The sequence below is a fragment of the Sylvia atricapilla genome, chromosome 3 (assembly GCF_009819655.1).
Source record: "Sylvia atricapilla isolate bSylAtr1 chromosome 3, bSylAtr1.pri, whole genome shotgun sequence".
In the NCBI taxonomy this organism is placed as follows: Eukaryota; Metazoa; Chordata; class Aves; order Passeriformes; family Sylviidae; genus Sylvia; species Sylvia atricapilla.
This window is the reverse complement of record NC_089142.1, coordinates 15,401,124-15,421,886: the sequence shown is the minus strand read 5'-3', so window position 1 is coordinate 15,421,886 and position 20,763 is coordinate 15,401,124. Positions and strand designations below refer to the sequence as shown.

At 38.6% G+C, this 20,763-nt stretch overlaps 1 protein-coding gene across 2 annotated transcripts in view; it reads right to left on the bottom strand.

The window, feature by feature from the left end:
- MBOAT2 (membrane bound O-acyltransferase domain containing 2) overlaps positions 1 to 20,763 on the bottom strand; it is a 95,532-nt gene that overhangs the window by 58,971 nt on the left and 15,798 nt on the right. Inside the window, exons 2-3 of one of the 2 annotated variants that reach the window (XM_066314831.1) lie at positions 18,916 to 19,061; positions 15,404 to 15,481 (exon numbers count right to left, since the gene is read on the bottom strand). In XM_066314831.1, coding sequence (XP_066170928.1) covers positions 15,404 to 15,481; positions 18,916 to 19,061 — 224 coding nt within the window. The remainder of the gene's footprint in view (positions 1 to 15,403; positions 15,482 to 18,915; positions 19,062 to 20,763) is intronic. The other variant, XM_066314832.1, reaches the window with a different exon arrangement.

Here is a 20,763-nt window from a genome sequence, read left to right as displayed (position 1 = left end):
TTTTCAAGTGAGGATGAGCCTTTAGCACCTATAAATTCAGAAACCTTTGTTTGCTAAGAGACAGGTAACCTACAACAACTTTTTCTATCTTCTAATTCACAGATAGTTCAAATATTTTGTGTATTAAACTTGTTTGCAGTCAAAGAACGCATCTTTGAATGTTAAAAAAAAAAAACCAAAAACAACAAAGCAGTGTAAAAAATTGAATTGAGCTGAAGTTCTCACCCACACTTTTTCCCTTCTGTATGCATTGCCTTTACTCTACATGCTTGTCTCCTTGAAAAGCCACACGTAGCACTTCTTATTAATTCATTTTGGGAAAGCAGGGAGTGCAAGAAAGCGGACAGCATCTCTGAAGAAACGCAGAAATCCATAGACTATGCTTAGAATTACGGATTTCTTTACTTCCATATAAGGGGGAAAAAACAAGCAAGATGCAAACCTAGTAGAAGTCTAATTTGATTCAGCACCATCCCAAATGGGGATACAAAGCTTGTGGCCAAAAGCTACAGACAGCAATCCACTGTAAGACAAGTTATTTCTAAAATATTAATTTAAAACACCCAGTTGTGCATATATATACCTCGGGGACAGGTGTAGAGAAGTTGTGGATTAAGAACCTGAGTTGCATTCCATGAGAAGCTTTGTCCCTCCTCCTCAAGCAGAGATCTTGGACTCTGCAGCAGAACTGCACCCACACATTGATTCTCACAAGACATGCCCTGATGAGCACAAGTAAGAAACAGGAAGACAGACAAGCATGAAAATAGATAAAGGCTTCTTCCTTCAGAAAGGCACTTCCTGAAGTGTTAATCTGTTGACAAAAGTCTTATTGTTTTCTCATTCCAACAACTCAGAGAAGACAGTGTAGAAAGAAGTAGAATACTGTTTCTAGTCTGCTCCTTATTTCTGCTGGTTTCTTCGTAGTCTATCTAGTCTACCAAAGGGTATAAAAATCAAAACCACAGTAAAATACTTAAATACAGAAACCTTCTATGCTTTTAAGGAGAAAAGAAAACAAAACCAAAACCACAAATAATCCCTCCCATATTAATTTGAAGATACTTTTTGATATGAATAAAATGTAAGAGATTCCCATTTTCTTACACAGTCTGTCATTTGTTAAAAAGTTGTACTGTTTCAAATATTATGCCAGTTGTAAACCGGTCTGTTAAGCTGTTTGTACCAAAGTTTGTACCCTCAAACATCTTATTCCAAGTTGTATACCCCCTCTAAAACCCCGGGGGCCCCCCCCCCCCCCCCTTCCGTCGGGCTAGGCTGTCGCCGTTCCCTGCCGGCTCCTCGAACTGCCAGCCCCGCCTAATAGGAAAATCCAAGGACTTCCATGGTGCACCGCTCCAAAACCGAAGTACAGTTGCCGGCAAACGGACCCAAAAGCCGCGACCCAGCACCAAATCCAGGTAAAAAGGGAGGCACTACAACACCGAGAAGACCCTCAGCTACCTAAAGACTGAATTCTGCTTCTGCCGCCTCGCCACGACCACAAAGAGACTGGAAAGAAGTGACGCCCCTAAACCACACGAGCCCAGTTGGGTTGCCGGGAATTCCCGCGAGACCGGAACCCCCGACTCTGCTGCGGCGAGAGCAGAAGGTCCGACTGACACCTGATCCTCAGCGGCGACAGGAGCAAGGGCGGCGACAGGAGCAGCGGCGGCGCAGGCGACCCCTCGAGTTCCCCCTTTAAAGAGCTGACTAATAAAGGCTTTTCAAAGGAGCAGGTCTCCTGGCCCGTTTTTAACACTTTTGATAGTCTCTGGAAAAAAAGCCTTCAATTTTCAATTAACATTTTCATACCAACAGATCTTGAAGAATCAATCTAAAAATATAATCTCTTTCTAAAAGTCTAAGCTTGTCTAAAAGGAAGGTGTATACTTGTTTCATTTAAATGGTGACTTACACATCAGCAGTTGGTCAGTAGACTTCCTATATCCTGTATTTTGGACAGCTTTATGTTTCAGCGGAACAGAAATGGTCTCCTACTATCTAGAAATGTTTCCTATGGATTTGGAGCTCTATTTATGCAATATCTAGAAATCACATTTCCAGAGCAAACAGCAAGAAGATTGACATTTCATGAATAATACAGCATCTTTCATTACTACATCCAAATTATTTCCAAAACAATCTCCAAATTATTTCCAAAACAATCTATGTTGTCTAAAGGGTAAAGCTACTAGTTCCCTTTGAGAAATTAAATCATCCCTTCCCTCAAGATTTAGTCAGAAAGCATGATGCAAAGATGAAAAAAAAACCCTTCCAACTATATTGGTAAAATACAGTAATACCTACCAAAGGTACCCTATTAAGTCAGAGGGCCTGTTCCTAACTTGTTGTTCATGCTATCCTTTCCTCTCCTTAGAATTTGGAATCCTGAACTATATCAGACTATAAAACAACAATAAATGCCCAGTTTGATGTTGTTTGTTTGGGGAGGCTTGGGGCTTAGTTCTAGGGTGAGGCTTTTTGACTCGAGTTTTTCAGTTTTCATTGGGTTTTAGTTGTTTGTTTGCCTGGGTTTTTTTTTCCACAATCAAGATATCCTAGCAAGAAAGATTATCTCAGAACGATCTTTTTAAAAGATCCCTAGAGGAAACGAGATTCTGATAGATGCTGTGACAGCATTCTGTATTTGAGAGAGTAGTTAATTCCTTGGAAAAGAACAGGATCATTAAAATAATTTGGAAGTAGCAGACTCTCTAATTAATATCATCCCACACAGAATCCTGGAAGAGACAAACAGAAAATTCTTTCCTATCTGAAGCTGGAAAGGCCATCCTCTGCCCAGACTTGAGCAGATACAGAAAAACACAAGAGCATGCAGTACAAAACAGCCAGATAAATATCACCAGTTCAAATTTTTTAAAAAAATGAACACACCCTTCAAACTGAAAAGCACAGAAAGGTATGGTAGTTCACACACAAAAGGTCATGTTTCTCCACAGGTTCTCCACAGAGGCAAGAGAAGCAGATAGAAGGAAAACAGCAAGGAGTTGCAACAGTTCACAAGAATGCAATCGTCAGTGGGTACTCAGAATGGAAATACAAGGTCCAGCTACCAAAAGGGAATCCTGAGTGTACAAAAGAACGGCAAAGTTTGGTCTGCAGGACACAGCAAGTCCACAAGACATGGGTGAAGGCTTTGAAAACATCAGAGATTTAGAATCATAGTACCCTCTTCACTCAGCTTCCAATCTTCATGACATGCAAAGAAAATTATCTTAAAAGCCAAATTTATGCTCAAGCTGATTGAACCAGTCAGCCAATTTCAAATGCACAAGCACAGCATTAGCTTCTATTCATTACGGGATTGAAAAAAATAAGATTAAATGAATCACATACAACCCATCATGCTCTTCCATTTTTAAGAATCAAAAGAAACCAGAAAGGGACTGAACTGCGGAAGAACAATTAATAGGATGACAGAATGGCTCAGACTAGAAGGCAGCATAATAATCATCTAGTTCCAAGCCCCCTGCCCATGGGTACTTTTCACTAGACCAGGCTGCTCAGGGCTCCATCCAGCCTAGGCTTGAACACTTTTGGGGATGAGGCATCCACAACTTTTCTGGTTCCAGGACCTCATCACCCTTACAGGGAAGTATTTCTTTCTTATATCTAATCTAAACTTCTGCTCTTTCAGTTTAAAGCCATTCCTTCTTGTCCTATCATTACATGCCCTTGTGAATAATCCCTCTCCTGCTCTTTTGCTGGCTCCCTTTAGGTACTAGAAGGTGCTCTAAAGTCTTTCTGAAGCCTTCCCTTCTCCAGGCTAAAAAGCTTCATCTCTTGGCCTGTCTTCATAGGAGAAATCCTCCAGCCTTCTGATCATCTTCATGGTCCTCCTCTGGACTCACTCCAACAGTCTGATATCCTTCTGTTGAGGGCCCCAGATCTGAACACAGCACTCCAGGTAGGGCCCCACAGGAGCAGAATCAGCTCCTGGACCTGCTGGCCACACTTCTTGTGATACAATTAATTAGTTTTCTGGGCTGAAAGTGCATATTGCCAGCTCATGCTGAGCATTTTATCACACAACACCTGAATCCTCCTCAAGGCCACTCTCCATCCACTCTCCACCCAGCCTGTACTTGCTTGGGATTGCCCTGACCCACATGCATTGCTTGTCCTTGTCTTTGTCCTTGTTAAACCTTATGAGGTTTGCAGGGGCCCACCTCTCAAGACTGTCCAGGTCCCTCTGGACAGCTCCCCTTCCCTGCAGCAGTGTTGGTTACACCACAGTTCAATGTCATTGCCAAACTTGCTGAAAGCACACTCAATCTCTTAGCAGTGGTCTCAGTACATGTTGGAGTCCAGGACATCCCCTTGGATGGCCTGGGACCTGAGGAAAGGAGTTTGAGCCCTGGACAGGGGGGTGTGGAGCTGGTCCAGGGGGCTCGGAGACCTTGGCACAGAGCCCAGGAGGACACCGGGTTTGATTTTGATCCATGGGAAAAGCTTTCAACATTGCAGAAGTAATTACAAACCTCCAGGATGTGAAAATTGTAATTTGGCACAGTAGATGATGTAGAATTTAATAGTTTTAGAATTTTTAGAATAGAAGTAAATGGGGACAAGATGGTGGAATTTGGGTGGTACCTTATGTACTTCTCCTTCTTCCTCGTCCTCCATTTTTTGGGGTGGTGATGGCACAAAGTAGTTAGAGTGGATTGGAGCAAAGTAGAATGGCACTTCTGGTGTGGGCACTGGGCATTGGCACAAAATAGTAAATAACTAGTACGTAATTATCTGTATAAATGTTAGGGGACATCCCATCTGTGGAGCAGTCGCCTCGTGTCCCAGCTGCTGTCCAGACCTCGGCTGGGAGCAGAGAAAATTTTGAGATACCAAATAATAAACAACACAAGAAACCTGAAAACAGACCTTGAGGACTCTGCTTTTTTACACGGACGCGACTCGGGGCTTTTTAGAGGGCCAAGGACTTTAAACCACCTAAAGCTCGGGTGAGGAAACCCCCCCCCCGACAAGTACAGACCTCTGAGGAACACCACACACCACAGGTCTCCACTAGGACATTGAGCCACTGACCACAAGTCTTGAACCCCATTAATACCAAAACAGAGACCTGATCTTTGGAAATCTGCAGATGTCTTCAGGTATTGCTTTATAATTAAAATTGTAAGAGCAAAATCAAACAAACTAAAAGAAATCATTATAGCTTCAGATACAGAAAACAGGCAAAGAAATAACATGGCTAGAAGCATTTTTGTAAAAGCAAATTGCAGTTTTTTGAAGCTGATAGACTTAAGTAGCTAAATAGCTTTTCTTAAAGAAAAACACGGTCATGTTTGATTTCCAGAAGAAATGTCCCTTCGAAAACAGCCTATCTCATACAGCAGCCAGCTGCATGCTCTTAGCACAAAGACTAATGGCATTCCAGGCTGCAGTAGGCAAAGCATTGCCAGCAGGTCAAGGGTGGCAACTCATCTTCTCTATTGGGCACTGGGTGAGGCCACCAGGAATGTCGGGTTCAGTGCTCTGTTTTCCAGTACAAGGGAGGCATGGACATACTGGAGAGAATCCAATAAAGGGCCACTGAGATAAGGGACTGGAACATTCCTCTTATATAGAAAGGCTGAGAGAGCTGTGAGTGTTCAGCCTGGAGAAGGCTCAGGGAGATCTGAGATCTGATCACCAACCTGGAGGGAGGCTACTCAGAGGATGGAGCCAGGCTCTTTTCCATGGTGCCCAGTGACAGGAGTGAGCCCAGAGGCAATATGCACAAATACACAAGGTGCTCTCCAAACAGCAGGAAACACTGGCAGAAGTTTCCTGGGGCACTATGAACTCTCCCTCCTTAGAGATATTCAAAAACCATCCAGACATAATTTTGGACAACTGGGTCTAGGTTGCCCTGCTTGAACAGGAAGGTGATCTCTGGGATGTTCCTTCCAACTTCAATCAATCTCAAATTCTACAACGACTTTTCAGGCTGTTACAATTAATACAAGAGATTATTTCAGAAAATGCACATCAGAAAACCAGGATCTGCTCCTTTATGAGTCAATCCCAGAACCCAAAGCCCAGAACTTTGCCACTAGAAAATAAGATGCTGACAGAGCAGACTAAGCAATCAGTTGCTGCAGGGGAAGGCTCACTGCTGAGCCTTTAACGAGAACTGTCTGGCTGAACTGAGGCTACCATCCATTTTCTCCCTCTGCCTCCTGAGATCTCTTGGCATCTAAAGCATCCACCAACCAGTATCCATCTGGCATGAGTCCTATTCTGGAATCCCTCAGGCTCTCAGAGGTAGGGTATTCTGAACTTCTCTGGAAAAATGAACCAATATTTCCATTTGCAAAAGATTCCCTTTAACAGAGAATCCTTAATTTGGCACAATGATAGTTCAAGGATTGTCTGCTGAAGTTGCCCAATGATAATGTCTGATTACTTAAGTATAAGAGAACAGGTCAGGACAACCATAAATACACAGTCTGTAATTCAAGTACCAGTGATTCTGTTTGGGTTGTTTGGTCTCCTCTTTCCCACTCCATCTTCTCCCAACTGCATAACGAACCACAATTTGCATGAGTTACCTGATAATCGCTACTTACTACACTTCTTAACAGGCAAACAGAAACAGAGCAAGAATTTTCACAGCCAAGGAGAGGAAAGGAAAGTGACCTAATACAGATTGCTCAGGTACCTGTTCAGTGACTTGACCAAATGCCATTTCAAACATATGTCATCACTGTTCATGCCCTGTGGCATGAAAATTGAGGCAGTGTATCCAAAACAAACTGGTCAGTGTCACCATGTCCTTATGTGTTTGCAGAAGATAGAGAAAAAGCACAATGAAGAAACAGAAGCTATTTTCTCATTGATCACATATTTTCACACTATGAAAGAGTAACGAAATAAAATCCAGTATGTGATTATGAAACACTGGCAAAATACACTACGGACAAATAACTGCTTCATTTCACAATGAACACAAGCACACAGCAGGTTATTACCATCCTGATAATACATTTTAAACAAATGCCTCTCAGTGCTGACCTGAGGAGAAAGTTCACAAGAATTATACTGCATAATGGATATTCTTACATCAGGTAACACCTACAGCAGAAGATTTAAAATATTAAGAATGATTCTATTTCTTCATTGATTCTGCTCATAAACACTTGATGCTTGTAAGGAACTGATGTACTAGCAAACATTGGCACTGCTCCTACCATTACCATTGCCCATTTTACCAGTTTCAGAAAGCATCACTTACCTAATTCCATTATGATTAACTGATAAAATATATAGGATTTACTACTTCGAGCAAAAGGATCTCTTCTACCATACTACCAGGGACTACATTTGATATTTGTGTGTTTGAGTTTATGTTGAACCTTCTATTTCAACTCTCATGCATAAGAGGATGATGTTTAAGAGCAGAAATAATTTCATACTCCTGAGGTAACTGCTCTTCTGCACTGCAAAGGGAATACTTTTGCAGGATCTTTCAAAAATGCACTGAGTAGTCATATGAGTAGCCAAACATAGCTGGCACAACAAACCAAGCTGCTTCTGAATGTCTTACGATCGTTCATTTAGATCCTTCTTCTGTTTATACAAATTTTGTCACATATACTAATTGCTCAAACAGGATGTATGGAAAAACACCAGATAAAATAATCAGCCTCCAAGGCCACATACTTTACATCAAACCAGCATCAGAATAAAGCTTTATGTTAAGACACTTTTCAGAAGCCACTCATGAATCAAGTTTTGTTCTCATATCTGAAAGCCTTAGCTTTTTCAGTGTGAAGATACCGTATCTGGACACAGATGTTGACACTTCAGACATTTATATAAAACACAGCAAAAGTTGTTATTCTGTTCTCCAGCAACAGCGACTGATAAAGCCACTGGCTTCTGACTGCAGCTCTGATAGAAGCTTGGCAGTAAGGTCATCACACTTATGGAAAGGTACCTCAGGAATAGTAATAGAATACAGGCACATCATGGCCACACAGACCAAATTTTAATTTTGTTATCACATAAAATGGTAAGAACTTACTGAGGGGACAACTCATAAGTAATCACAATCACACTGGTTACATAGATTTCTGAAGACAACCTTTAGCAAACCTACTGCAGTCAGGACAACTGAAAACCAACACCACCAAGACTATAGTTTTACATGAACATCCTCTCTCTGTAGAAGAATGTACCAGACAGTTTTTCAGAGCACCATGGTCATGGAGAGAAAGATCCAGAGGAGCCTGGACTCTTGTCTCATTACAACTGGAGACAAATGGATACTGCTGATCAATGAGATCTCCTATCTTGTAGGGAAAAAAAAAATAGATGGTTTTATAGGTTTTTCTTTTGTTATAACATTTGTTATATACATTTACCAAGTTTTAGCTGACATCTGTAGATCTTATGTAGGGAAATGGTAAAATCTTACTATTTAATCTCACTGTATGCATACCACTTCATTTATACCTCACAAGATATCCCTAAAGCATTAAAGAAATTAATATTATTTGAAGACAAAAAGCTTTTTACAGAAACAATAATGCCTACCACTAAAAACAGCACTCAGTACCAAAGCCAGAAGACAGTGTTTAGGCACATGGATGATGACAGCATATATTAAACATGGTATCACAAATGGAGACTATGGTGGAGGGAAGCAAAAGAGAAAACCCTAATGAGCTGAAAAGCCTGACACTTACTAAAGATCTTCCAGGATACAGGATTTAAAACAGACACTCCTAGAAAGAACAGAATACCAAGAAAAAGAAAGCTACCCATGTGACTCTTGTTTAAAATGGTGCATTACTTGTATGCATTGTGCATTTCCATGTGGTCTGATCTATTAATAAAACAGATTATTCACACTTTAAGTAATCATACACCAAATTACCAAGAGCTTCCTTTTACAAGCCTACTGACTTCACAGTTCCTGTTGTGCCTGCGATGAGTAATGACTGCAAGAACTGCTTAGCACTTGGTTATACTAAGTATTTTTTATTTCAGTATTAATCTGGTTTTGAAGATAAACTCCATGCTACATTTTCTAAGGTACTTGCATCTTCTTACCGGATGTAAAGATGCAACAAACTTGTTGAAGTATCACACATCTAAAACTTCCCAGTAAACAGAACACCAAAGGTTTAGATTTAAGATAGGTACTGTAAACTGTACAGGAAATTTAAACCATACTGTGACTTCTATCTTTTATTCTCCTACTTCTCTTCCAACATAATTCAATGCAACTTTTAAAGAAAGTTTGAAATTTACTGTTCTAAAACACTAAGCTTCTCAACTAAAAATAATGCCAACCAATACATAAGAAAATTGCTTTCAGGAGGGCTATGTGCAAGAAATCCAATTGCCCATAATGAAGAGAGTAAAAGTAAATCAATCACATACCTTCTCATAGCATCACAGAATACAGCGAGTTGAAAGGGACCCACAAGGATCACAGAGTCCAACTCCAGACCCTGCACAGCACCATCCCCAAGGGTCACACCATGTGCCTGAGAGCATTGTCCGAATGCTTCTGGAGCTCTGTCAGGCTGGTGCTGTGACCACTGCCCTGGGGAGCCTGTTCAGTGCCCTAACACCCTCTGGGTGAAGAACCTTTTTCTAATATCCCACCTAAACCTCCCTGACACAACTTCAGGCCATTCTCTCGGGTCCTGTCACTGGTCATCACAGAGAAGAGATTGGTGACTCCTCCTCTTACAAGAGTTCTCAACTGCAGTGAGGTCTCCCTTCAGTCTCCTCCAGGCTGAACACACCAAGTGACCTCAGCCACTCCTCAAACAGCGTCTCCTCAAGATCCTTCATTATCTTTGTCAAGAAAAGAAGGGATTTCTTGGTTGAAAACTGGACGAACATTTGTCTTCAAACATAACTGAAAAGTTAATTCAAAGTAAAACTAACATGCAGTGTCAAATACTCCCTCCAACATCTCTTCAATACTCAGCCTGGCTTCCACCTTGTTTCTACTGACTTAAAGACACAAGACTTCTGTACTTTGCCTTGGCATCGTCTTCATTTCATATGTTCTGCCTTCACCCCTCTTTTTATTATTGATGTTACCTCTTCCAAAAAAGAAGAGACAGACATGCTACTACTTGTTGCCTAACAATGGTCTCCTCCTATCAAATTAACTGTCTCAAGTACAGCTGGTTTATTTAACTTTAAACTGCAATGAGCCTGATCAATTTAAGTTAACAGCAAATCTGGACTATTATGGGGTGAGGGAAAATTAAAGCATAAAAAGCTTTTGTGCAAGATCAGATCAGATGAGAAAATTAGGCTACATGAAGTCACCTCAAATAAAATTTAAAGCAATTTTAAGCTGTAATAGACCTTGAAGTAAAACACCAAAAGGAAATGGCTAGCATGCTTATGACAACTGGAGCTATTCAGGATCATGACAGTGCTAAGGAAGACTTGGGTTTCACAGAGCAACCTGCTCTAGATGATCCTGCTTTGAACAGGCACAGTGGGAATTGGAAATACTTCCCTCCACAGCTATTCCAAGATTCTGTGATCTTGTCTTTAACTTTCAGTAAAGACACTTGATCTGCAAAACTGATCAGCTTTAAAAGCTGTAAGAAACTTAACATCTTCAATTGAGACACTGGATTTTAAAATTAAGATGTTTGTATTTTTTAAATCACAATGCTTTTTACTTACATCCATCCTCCCTTACAGGAAAACAGAATTTTTATAGTTTGCAGTGCATTGGTATCAAGGCTCATGATCTTTTAGCTCCAAACCAGATAGTTCATACACCATCACTTGCAGGCAAAACTGACTTGCCTAACTTACAGCCAGCAGTTTCACTAAACAATGTAATTATTGTTTGCTGAGCTTGTCATAATTAGTAAAGTGAAACTCGTCTCAAATGCAAGGAATTTCACTAAAGAATAAAAATAATGGATAATTATGCTCTTAGAGAAGAAAATTTACTGTGGTACCCTTGCACATAATCTCTCTAACCCAAACACCACTGGCTTGATTCAGTCAATGCCATGCAACCAGAATTTTTAATCAACTCTTATTAGCGGCTGTCCTTTCCCGGAGCTGAAGAAGAACATAGCTTTCACTGAACTCTCCTAGGTACAATTTATTCTGCCACTTCATTTTGTAGGGAGGCTGATTTATTTGACATCAATAGTTTGTTGAGGTAATAAACCATGCAGCAATGATAGCATGACTCAGAGCTCATTTGCTAGCAGTCAAGTTGCTTGGCAGCATGACAGGCAGAGTAATGTACCTTGAAGAAGTATCTGTACAGATGCTACAGAGATTACCAAACAAATACAGAGCCCCAAAATATGACTTTATCAACTTTTTGACTGACTGATTGTGCTCAGCTTCACTTTGAGCACAAAGCTTAAAAAAAGAAAAAAAAAATAAAAATCTATATGCAAGCCAAAAAGCTACTCCCTCCCAACAGATTTCCAACACATCCAGGCCAATTTTACACTGCTGCTTTCTTCCAGGATAGGGTTGTCCTCTACATGCATGCTTCCTACAGTTTAGGAAGTAAGAGAACCCTCCTTCAGGTAAACATGAATACTCAATGAAGTACAGCTACTTCCTACAAAAGGAATCCAAATTTTTTTCACTCAAGTTTTCAAGTGTGATAAAAGAGGGTTTATATGCTAATGGCATTATTTAAAAACTCTGTTCTTTTGAGTAACATCAGCAATCAAGTATAAAGTAAAATTTAAAAAGGGAGGTGGGCTTTTAAGAAAGACTGATTTAGACTCTTCTCTCTGGAAATACAAAACATAGAATCAGATTTTTTTCTATTTGCATTAAGGCAGCATGTGTCTTTTTTTGTACCAAACCAACTGAGAAGGCTGCAACACTTAAAAAAAGCCCATGCATTATCTTTTTCAGCCTCCCTACTTCAGTATCAACCTCTACAAATCTGCAGACAGTAGATGACTCTTATCCTTCTTTCTCCCTATATCCCTATAGGGACACCATCCCCACTACCTCCCCAAGATTAAATAAATGTATTGATTCTTTATTTAAAAGTACAGCAAAAAGTGATAGGCACTACAGGTAAGAAAATTGCAGTTCTCTTTCCACTCCTTTCCTGCAACTACAAAACACATGCTCATTAAAGGCCTTTCCACTCAAATATTCCAATTTTAGGAAGGATAATATATCAAGTTATTTTTCAACTTATATATTCATTGTTTTAAGTCATGCATTGAGTTCTATCCAGGCTCAGCCAGGAGTGTTCCAGGAAGTTATCAAAGTAGATAAATTTCTAATAGCTACTTAGAGCAAATACTTTTAGAAGAAATTCACAAGGATTACTAGGAAATTCCTTCACAGCTGTTAACTTCAACAAGTGCTTACTTTTCAAGTAATTGAAGACAGATATCCATTTACATAGGTTTTTTTTGTAATCATCAACTCTCCAGCATACAGAGAATCACTGTCTGGTGCTAGTCAGTGCTTCCATTCACAATCTTGAGAATACAAGTCTGATTTCTAGGTAAGCATCAGAAAAATCATGATATTCAGCATTATTAAACACCTGGCTGACAAATTACGTGCCACAATTAACAGGCCAAGGGAATTAGATTACTCAGATGATCAAGACTTATTTGGCTCTAATCTGAGATTTTTAAGATAAAACCATCAAATCTCCTCCACATCTCTCACTGTTTGTCAACCCCACAGGAAGGAGGGAAGGCAAAGGGGAGCCTTCCCCTCAGTCCTGACTCTATCTTGGAGCATAAGGGAACTTATTGAGGAATAATATTCCTAAATCCCAAGGAAAGGTACAACCAAGAAGCATCTCCACCAGTTATAACCGAAGTTTGTTTACTCAAATATCTTTTTGTATTATCATGCTCAAAAAGCTCACATACGCGGGCATAGGAACACTACAAAGAACTGTACATCCATCAAAACAAAACAGAACCACAGAATAGCAGACCTAACAGCTACCATGAAAGGAAAAAGTGCTTTGGAGGATGCAAAAGTTTATCCAAAACATCTTCTTGCTTCAGACGGTAAGGAAGTCTGTGTAACCAGTGCACAGCAACTGAACTGACAGCATTTTTAAAAATTTAAAAGCTGTTTAAGCAATTTTTAGAGAGGCTGGAGAGAGTGAGGAGCTATATTAGCAGGTAGGGATAATAGGAAGGAAAGGAAAAGTGTTTTTCCTATTTGTACACTCATGAAATCTACAGGACAGCCAGCAGGGCAGGGAAAAGAAGGAAAATTAGGTTAGTGAGTGAATTTAGATAATAAAGAAAAATATTTTCTACAATACACAAGTGCTTTTCCAATACAAAATCCACTTGAATCCATATTTACATCACATATAGGTATTTGAAGTTTGACTCTAAGGTTAAGATACCCATGGAACAATGCAGGTAACCTATAACTAGGAATGCCAGCCAATGGGTCCCTCTACAATACAGAAAGTAAATCCCAAACCTGGGGCTATGCAGGTATATACAAGCACTATGATTACTTGTACATAGACACACATCCCCACTAAAACACTGACATCCCCCAGTCCTGAGGCCAGCTGGTACCAGCTGCACTCCACTGTACAGCACTTGACCTTCAATCTCCCCTGGGCTCCATGAGACACTTATAGCCTGAAGACAAACTCTGAGGTGGGAAGGGGAGTAATTCACACTAATTTCTATACAGACTGTCAAACAGGAAGCCGTAAGCAGCATTTTCCTGACAGAAAATTAAGTGTACCTGGTGCATTCCTTAGTTAAAGGTACAGGCATCATTGCTTCTGGATACTCCAGCAGTGGAGGGAGTAAACCTTGTGTAGTCTTGCCTGTATCACCTACTAGAAGAGGCTCCTCAAGCTTCCCATACAGCAGCCACACATTGTTCACAATTTAAAGTAACAAATGACTGTTACATTTTTTTTCTTCCACTGAAAAAAGTGGGTTTTAGTTTTATCCAATGGCAGAGTAATTCATATGGTGACAAAGCAACATAAGCTCTGTAATAAATCTAGGTTTCCCCTCCCAGCTGCACAGTAACAGCTGTGTATAACACAGGAAACATCTCAGTAGATCTGGCCATGCAGTTAAACCAGCTGGTATGAATTAGGAGGATCAGGAATTAGTGTTGCCTTGCCACAGTGCAGGAAATCTGCCTACCTGTCTCACACTATTAGGAATGTAAACCACTCCTGGATTTCCATTTTCAAGAAACCTATATGACTTGTTATGATAAAGACCAAAGTGTTCCTGACTGGTACCTCCCACATTAATAATTTCTTTTAGAATATTTAGTAACATAAGTTATAGTTATTCAACAGTGGAAGCTAAAGAGAAATTTACATGAACAAGCTGCTTTACAACAACCTGCAATCAAAGAAATATGTGTCTATAAACCAGCTATCCAACCAAATGAGGTTTTCTCACAATCACAGAAGTTTGAATACATGAGGCTTTGAAGCAAATCCTGAATATAAGAGCCTAATATGGGATATTTTAAAAGAAGATAAAATTACATTCACTATCAGTACAATTCAGCAGAATATTCTAACAGGTAGGAGGATGACAAACTAAGGCCGCCCTGGCTTTGTGCTTTGTGTAAAGCAATCTTCCTCTTTGTTTCTTTTACCAGCATTTCTTCTAACAGCCTCACATACTTCAGGAAACTATTCAAGCAAGAATTTGCTATTTTACTAAGCATTTATGCAGGAATTAACACAGTGGGAACCTAATTTGCTTCTGATCTCTAGGCTAGTGGAATAGTAAAACATATGCATACAGTAATAAAACAAATCTCTTCCCTGTTTTTAAGAACAACTGAAAAAGAAAAACAAGTGTTATTCTATATGGATTAGGATACCGCTAATATAATCTAGCATTCAAACTTAAAAAAATGTGTTTTATAAATGTATTCTCAATCTAAGACAGCATTCATATCAAAATAAAAGGGAATTATAAACACTTATAGAGAAATTTCTCATACAAACTGTCTTCCATTCAGACATTTTCCTTCTATCATCTTCAACCAACTAGCATAGGCTGTTTTCAAATTACAGTTGTCTTTTGTCAACACCCAGAAATACTTAGGATTAAGCAATGATGAAAAAATAAGAATATGTAGAACACAAGAGATGTCTCAGTGGGGTATCATTTTAATGAGCTTTAGATATTTTAAAAAGCTGGCAAAAATTCTCAAATAAGCCATCTTCTCTCCTGAAAATAAAACCATTTGAATTAAAGAATTCAAATACTGAAATGTTATGATACAACTAGAATTATGGCATATATATGCACCATTACACACACAAAAAAAAAAAAAAAAAAAAAACACAAAAAAAACCACCTAAACAGTAGCATTCTTGTAAAAGCAAAAGAAAATAAATTTTAGAATGGAAACTTACTTGTGCATATTTTCCACTCCTATTATGATCATGATATAGTAGGAAATTCCACTTTGTATAACAAAATGTAAGGCATACCTAGGAGAAAAAAAAAAAAGTAAACCCTCATACCATTTTCTTTAGTAACAATCAATTGCATGCATTTATTGTAAATTAAAGAGAAACACCCTTCTATTCAATTTAAGGTTTTTGCTACTCTTCCTTCTGCTGAGAACTTCTCCTTTTAGTATAGCACAGAGAGCAGTAATGACACCTAGCTAGAATGCTCCAGCTCAATTGAGGATATTGCAAATGCTACTAATTCTTAAAATACAAAGACTATGTCTTATAATACTTCCATTTAGCATTATTTCCTGAGTAAACAACTTAAACAACATGAAAGTTTTGTGGTTTAATTTCCATACTCATCTTTCTACCCATTTACAGCAATAGATATTTCAGATAAGGCAAACAATTTCTTAGTACCCACAATATTGCAAGATTTCACCCCCAACAGAAATTGCATCTGTGTCCAGCCAGTCTCTTTGTCCCAGGCTGTCAGTAAACCTCCCTTTTAAAAGGGATGGTGGTGATGGTCACAAAAAACATAGCCCTACACATCAACAAGCCACAGATTTATTTCACAAAGGTGGTGTGAGCTCTTCTTGTTTGTTTTCCACAGCTTACCACCACAGCTATGCCAACACCATTGCTTTGGGGGCTTGTTTTGAAGGAGTCACACTTCAGTAAGCTGTAGAGCACCAGTATCAAAGCAGTGCCAGTGAATGGGGAAAAGAGGTGATCTTTCGTAACTTGATTTTTTTCATTCTGGTATCTTAAGTGCCTCAGTAACACATTTACATATGCTCAAGTGACACGACTCATCTAATTTGGGAAATTTTTCCCCATAAAAAGCACCTAAAAAGCAGCTATTATTTTGTTACAGCAATGCTGTTTTCTTTCAGCTTATTGCCAGCAATTTCCTAATTTCACTCCTCCTCTACTCACAAGGAAATGATTTCAAAGATTTTCAACAAGAAAGCCAGTTCTATTCAACTAAAATCCTTCATCCTACACATGATGAACTGAGGCAAAACAAGTCACTTGGACATGAATTAACCTTGAAAAATCTTGACTTTTTATGGAAGATCCAATCTGCACATGCTCCCATGCTTCACTTTTAGTTTGCCTCATTTAGGATAGAACTACCTAAAATTCAAATGGGCATTTTAATACAGTAATTGTCAATTTAAAAAGTATTTACTTGCTTTTTTATCAGCCAAGTATTAGCAATATTGTGTAGCAAAGACAGGCATTAGGAAACGACAAGAACTTAAGAGGTTTGCTTCTTATACAAATAAAGGATACTAAGATAACAAAGCCTAAAAGACTGTGGATTGACATGGAGTACCACACCAGAATTATAATCACTGAAAACACTTCTCTTTCAGAGCTGTTAACAATAGCAATATGATTGATCTGATTCAAACATTCAAAGGGATATATTGAAATGCCACATGGAATAATAATTTTTAACTACATACAAAGGGTACATATTCTGGGCCTTTTATGCTATTTACTATTATGCCAAAGGAATTTTTGCTTCTCTTCCTTTTGTCTACCACCATCACAAGTATTACAAAAGTGAGTGAAAACCAAGACACTTGAAATTGAAGGTGACAATGTAACTACTACTAAATGCCCTTAAAAGGGTGCAGATTTCAAACTACCTCTCACATTTAAGTTTGCATGATCTGGTCTACAAGTTACTACATTTACTAGTAACACTATATAACAAAACAGTAACAGTTTTCCTCTTGTTAAATATGTTTATAAGACATGTTATAGCACAATCCAAGAGTCACTGAAGATGTATCAGGGGCTTGCAACCTTGTGTATACTTGATTCTCTGAGGACAGGAACCAAAAAAACCAAAACTCTCAAAAAAACTGCTTGTATAATATGTACTTAAGCAAAAGGAAAATGCATTGACAGAAATATAACAGAAGTATCGATTTCTTAAAGAACATGTACTTTCAACATCTCAAATTATGTTTTCATAATTTTAAAATAGTCCTTAGCTCCATAACCGCAAAATAGAAATTAATTGCAAATATAATAGATATAAGTATGATCCAAAGCAAATTAGAATAATGTACTACGGCAGAAAACATCTTTTTTTTTCCCCAGGGCATATTGCCAGTGAGAAGTTTCCACAAATTTTTATTTATGACTTTTGAGAGTAGAGGTTGTTTCCTTCCAAAATCTCCCATACTCAAAATTCATATATGAATATATAGTAACCCTTCCTAATTACAAGTTCCAATTAACGATTTCTGCTTCTAAAGCAACGGATACAGAATGTGCTTCTAAGCTTACACAACTCTCAAATAAATTCTGACATAGGAGCTCCTATCTCCCATATCATCCTCTCTATCTGTGATGCTAAGACTGGAAGTCTTTGAGATCAGATGATCCTCTCAAAGCAAAATACCATGGCAACATGTTTAAGAAATAGGCTGGAGTAGTAGAGTTTCATAAAAAAGTAAATCATGCATGTAAATCTAAAGAATAAAGGTTACTGATTTATTTTCCTGAAATTTAAAAACAATATACAACAATCAATGTTGGGAGATCTCTGCAACATGCCAATGCAGAGGCCAACACACTCTGCATGTGCAGAGACAGATGCACACACACACTGTGGGCATCTCCCCACCTGCACAACAGCTTCATTAATTCCCCCTAGTTCAGTAATACTCTGTAACAGTCAGCATAAATAAGTCTTTCATACACTTAAAGCTAAGTAAGCACCTTGTTTACAATGCAATAAAATGAAACTGCCACTTAAACCATCTTGGGAAGATGTGTGCCATTTAGTATGCTTTTCTTTGAAGGAAAAAATATACCAAACTAAATGCATACCCTTTTCTAACTTTCCTAACATTCTGTCTTGCTACACTGTGAAAAGATGTAGCACAAACAGCAGTCATACAAAATATGTGTTTGAAAAACATCCACATCTTCTCTCCAAATCATTAAAGAAAAAAATGAAACCATGAAATGGTCTGAAGTCAAAGCCAGGTCCTTTTCAGGTGTTTTACACTACTAAGGGTATAATTTAATATATTTTACCGTTCCAACAACTCTTCCTAAAAAAAGATCACATTATATTCAATATTCAGAAAAAGACACTGAGTTATCTCATGCCATGAGTATTTATGGGGAATAATCTTAGTCTCCACATCTGTGCTGTGCCTCAAGAAAATACTTCTCCAGCAAGTTTACAGAAAAAAAAGCTGCACCAGTTAAACTGCACCTGCTTCATCTTCCCAAAACCAAAGGCAGCCAATATGGTTACCAGTTTGCAAACAGATGATCTTTCAGAATTTGTGCACCTCATCAGAATATTTAAGCTGATTTCTGTACATTCGCAGCAGCAAAAAACTACATAGAATTAGGCAATAAGATCCTTCATAACACAGAGACAAAAATTTTAAAGTTCCTGAAAAATGAATTTAAGTGCAACTTACCATCCAAAACAAAAAAGTGCAAGATAAAGGCCCAAGAGTGTTGCAACAACATGTCTTATAAATGGGCTAGTTTTGCTTGAATGAAGGTATGTTCGAAACCAAACAGCCGCAAGCAAGGCAAACAGTTGGCACACTACAAAGTTGACCTGCAAAAAGAAAAAAAAAAAATAAAGAAAAGAAAGATCTCAAACAAGTGTATATTTAAAATTAACAGAAATATCCACACATTTCTAGCAATTTGCAGAACCTGTAGCTTTGCCATGGCTTTTACCACAGCATGTCCAAGAGCTTCTCCCTTGAGTCCCTTCCTGGCTACAGCACAAACCAGCTCCCTGGAGCAGCTCAGAGGAAAAGATGTATCACACACGAGGCAATATGTGCATAAACCAAGAAAAGAATTTTGCTGTACATTTTCTAAATACCAAACCACTCTATCAACCATTAAATCACTTCCGCTCTCCCAGTAACATGAAAATCAGAGCTGCCGTTTTGTCTTTTTAAGTGAGCAGGACTTGAAGCTGTGTATCAGCTCCAAAAATCACTGACAGATCACTTCAGTAGCCTGTGCAGAAGCAGGGCTCAATCAAGTGCATTTCAGTGCTATGTAATCAGATAAACAGCTTGGTTGCACACTGCATTTTCTTCTTCTACATTCATGTAGGATAGTTTCAGAAATTCTTCCTCCCCTCAGGCCATTTATTCTAGAAGATAGAAAATTTCTTGTATATTAAATATTTAAAGACATTAGGGCACTGAAAGCAAAAGCAGACTTGAATAAAACTGTATAAGTGAGTAAAAGGAATTGTTCTGATTGGGGCCTGAAAAAAACTTAACAGTAAGGGCACAATAAAGCAAAATGCCTCAAATACAGCAACCACTACCAAAAGCAGCTTAAGCTACAAAAAGCTGGATAAATTACTTTATTTAGGAAATAACATTTCTCACTTCATAGATTTTATTTTTTTACTCGCACAGGAAACTGCCTAACAATTTCCCATGTCTAACAGCAGCATCCCAAGTCATCACAAGCAACAGCTTGGGAACCACTGCTTCAGGTCATAAGCACTTCAATACAAGAAACTTTCACATCCTGCATGCTTGACTGGTCCTCTGCACGACAGCGGTTTAGACTGTTTGATGGCACTTAGCTGAAATACATAATCTTAACACCACAGGGTACAGTGACAATACTATTTTTATGTTCCTGACAGCAAGCCTAAAACTGGTGTGTGCAGCAACAGAGTCCACATTTGCAGTACCATAACTCAGCTTTGTCCATTCTTTTATCATTTTCCAACCAAGTTTCAGGCCATAACAGGTAAGGGTCAGAGTACACAAACATGATCACTTTTAAAGTAGCAATTTAAAAAACAACTGCAGAACTCTCATTCTTGTAACAACTGAACCACTCCAAAACCTGTAACACCAAGTTAATGCATTAAGTGCTAGCAGGGAAGGAGACTCAGAAGGCAGGGCTGCACTTTTTAATAGGAGCAGTTCCCTAAATTAAACTGTTCTCTATATGGTCATGAACTCTCTTACTCCCACACTGCTGTTATGCTTTTAACAGTATTTGAAACATCCTAAATAAATGAGGAGATATTCTTTCAGGGCATAACTTGACCTGTTTTCTCTCCTTTATAAGCAATGATGCAAATGAAATAGAGCGAGGTTTATTACTCAAGATGATTCTATGGATTTAGTGGAAAAAGTTTCATACAAAACAGTCAAGAGAATCACTGGAAGGGAAACAAACTTAGTTTAAAAAAAGAGGGCAAGAAAGAAAAATTAAAACAAAAAATGCATTATTAATTCAATATCAACATTTGTATGAATATTTTTTACAAA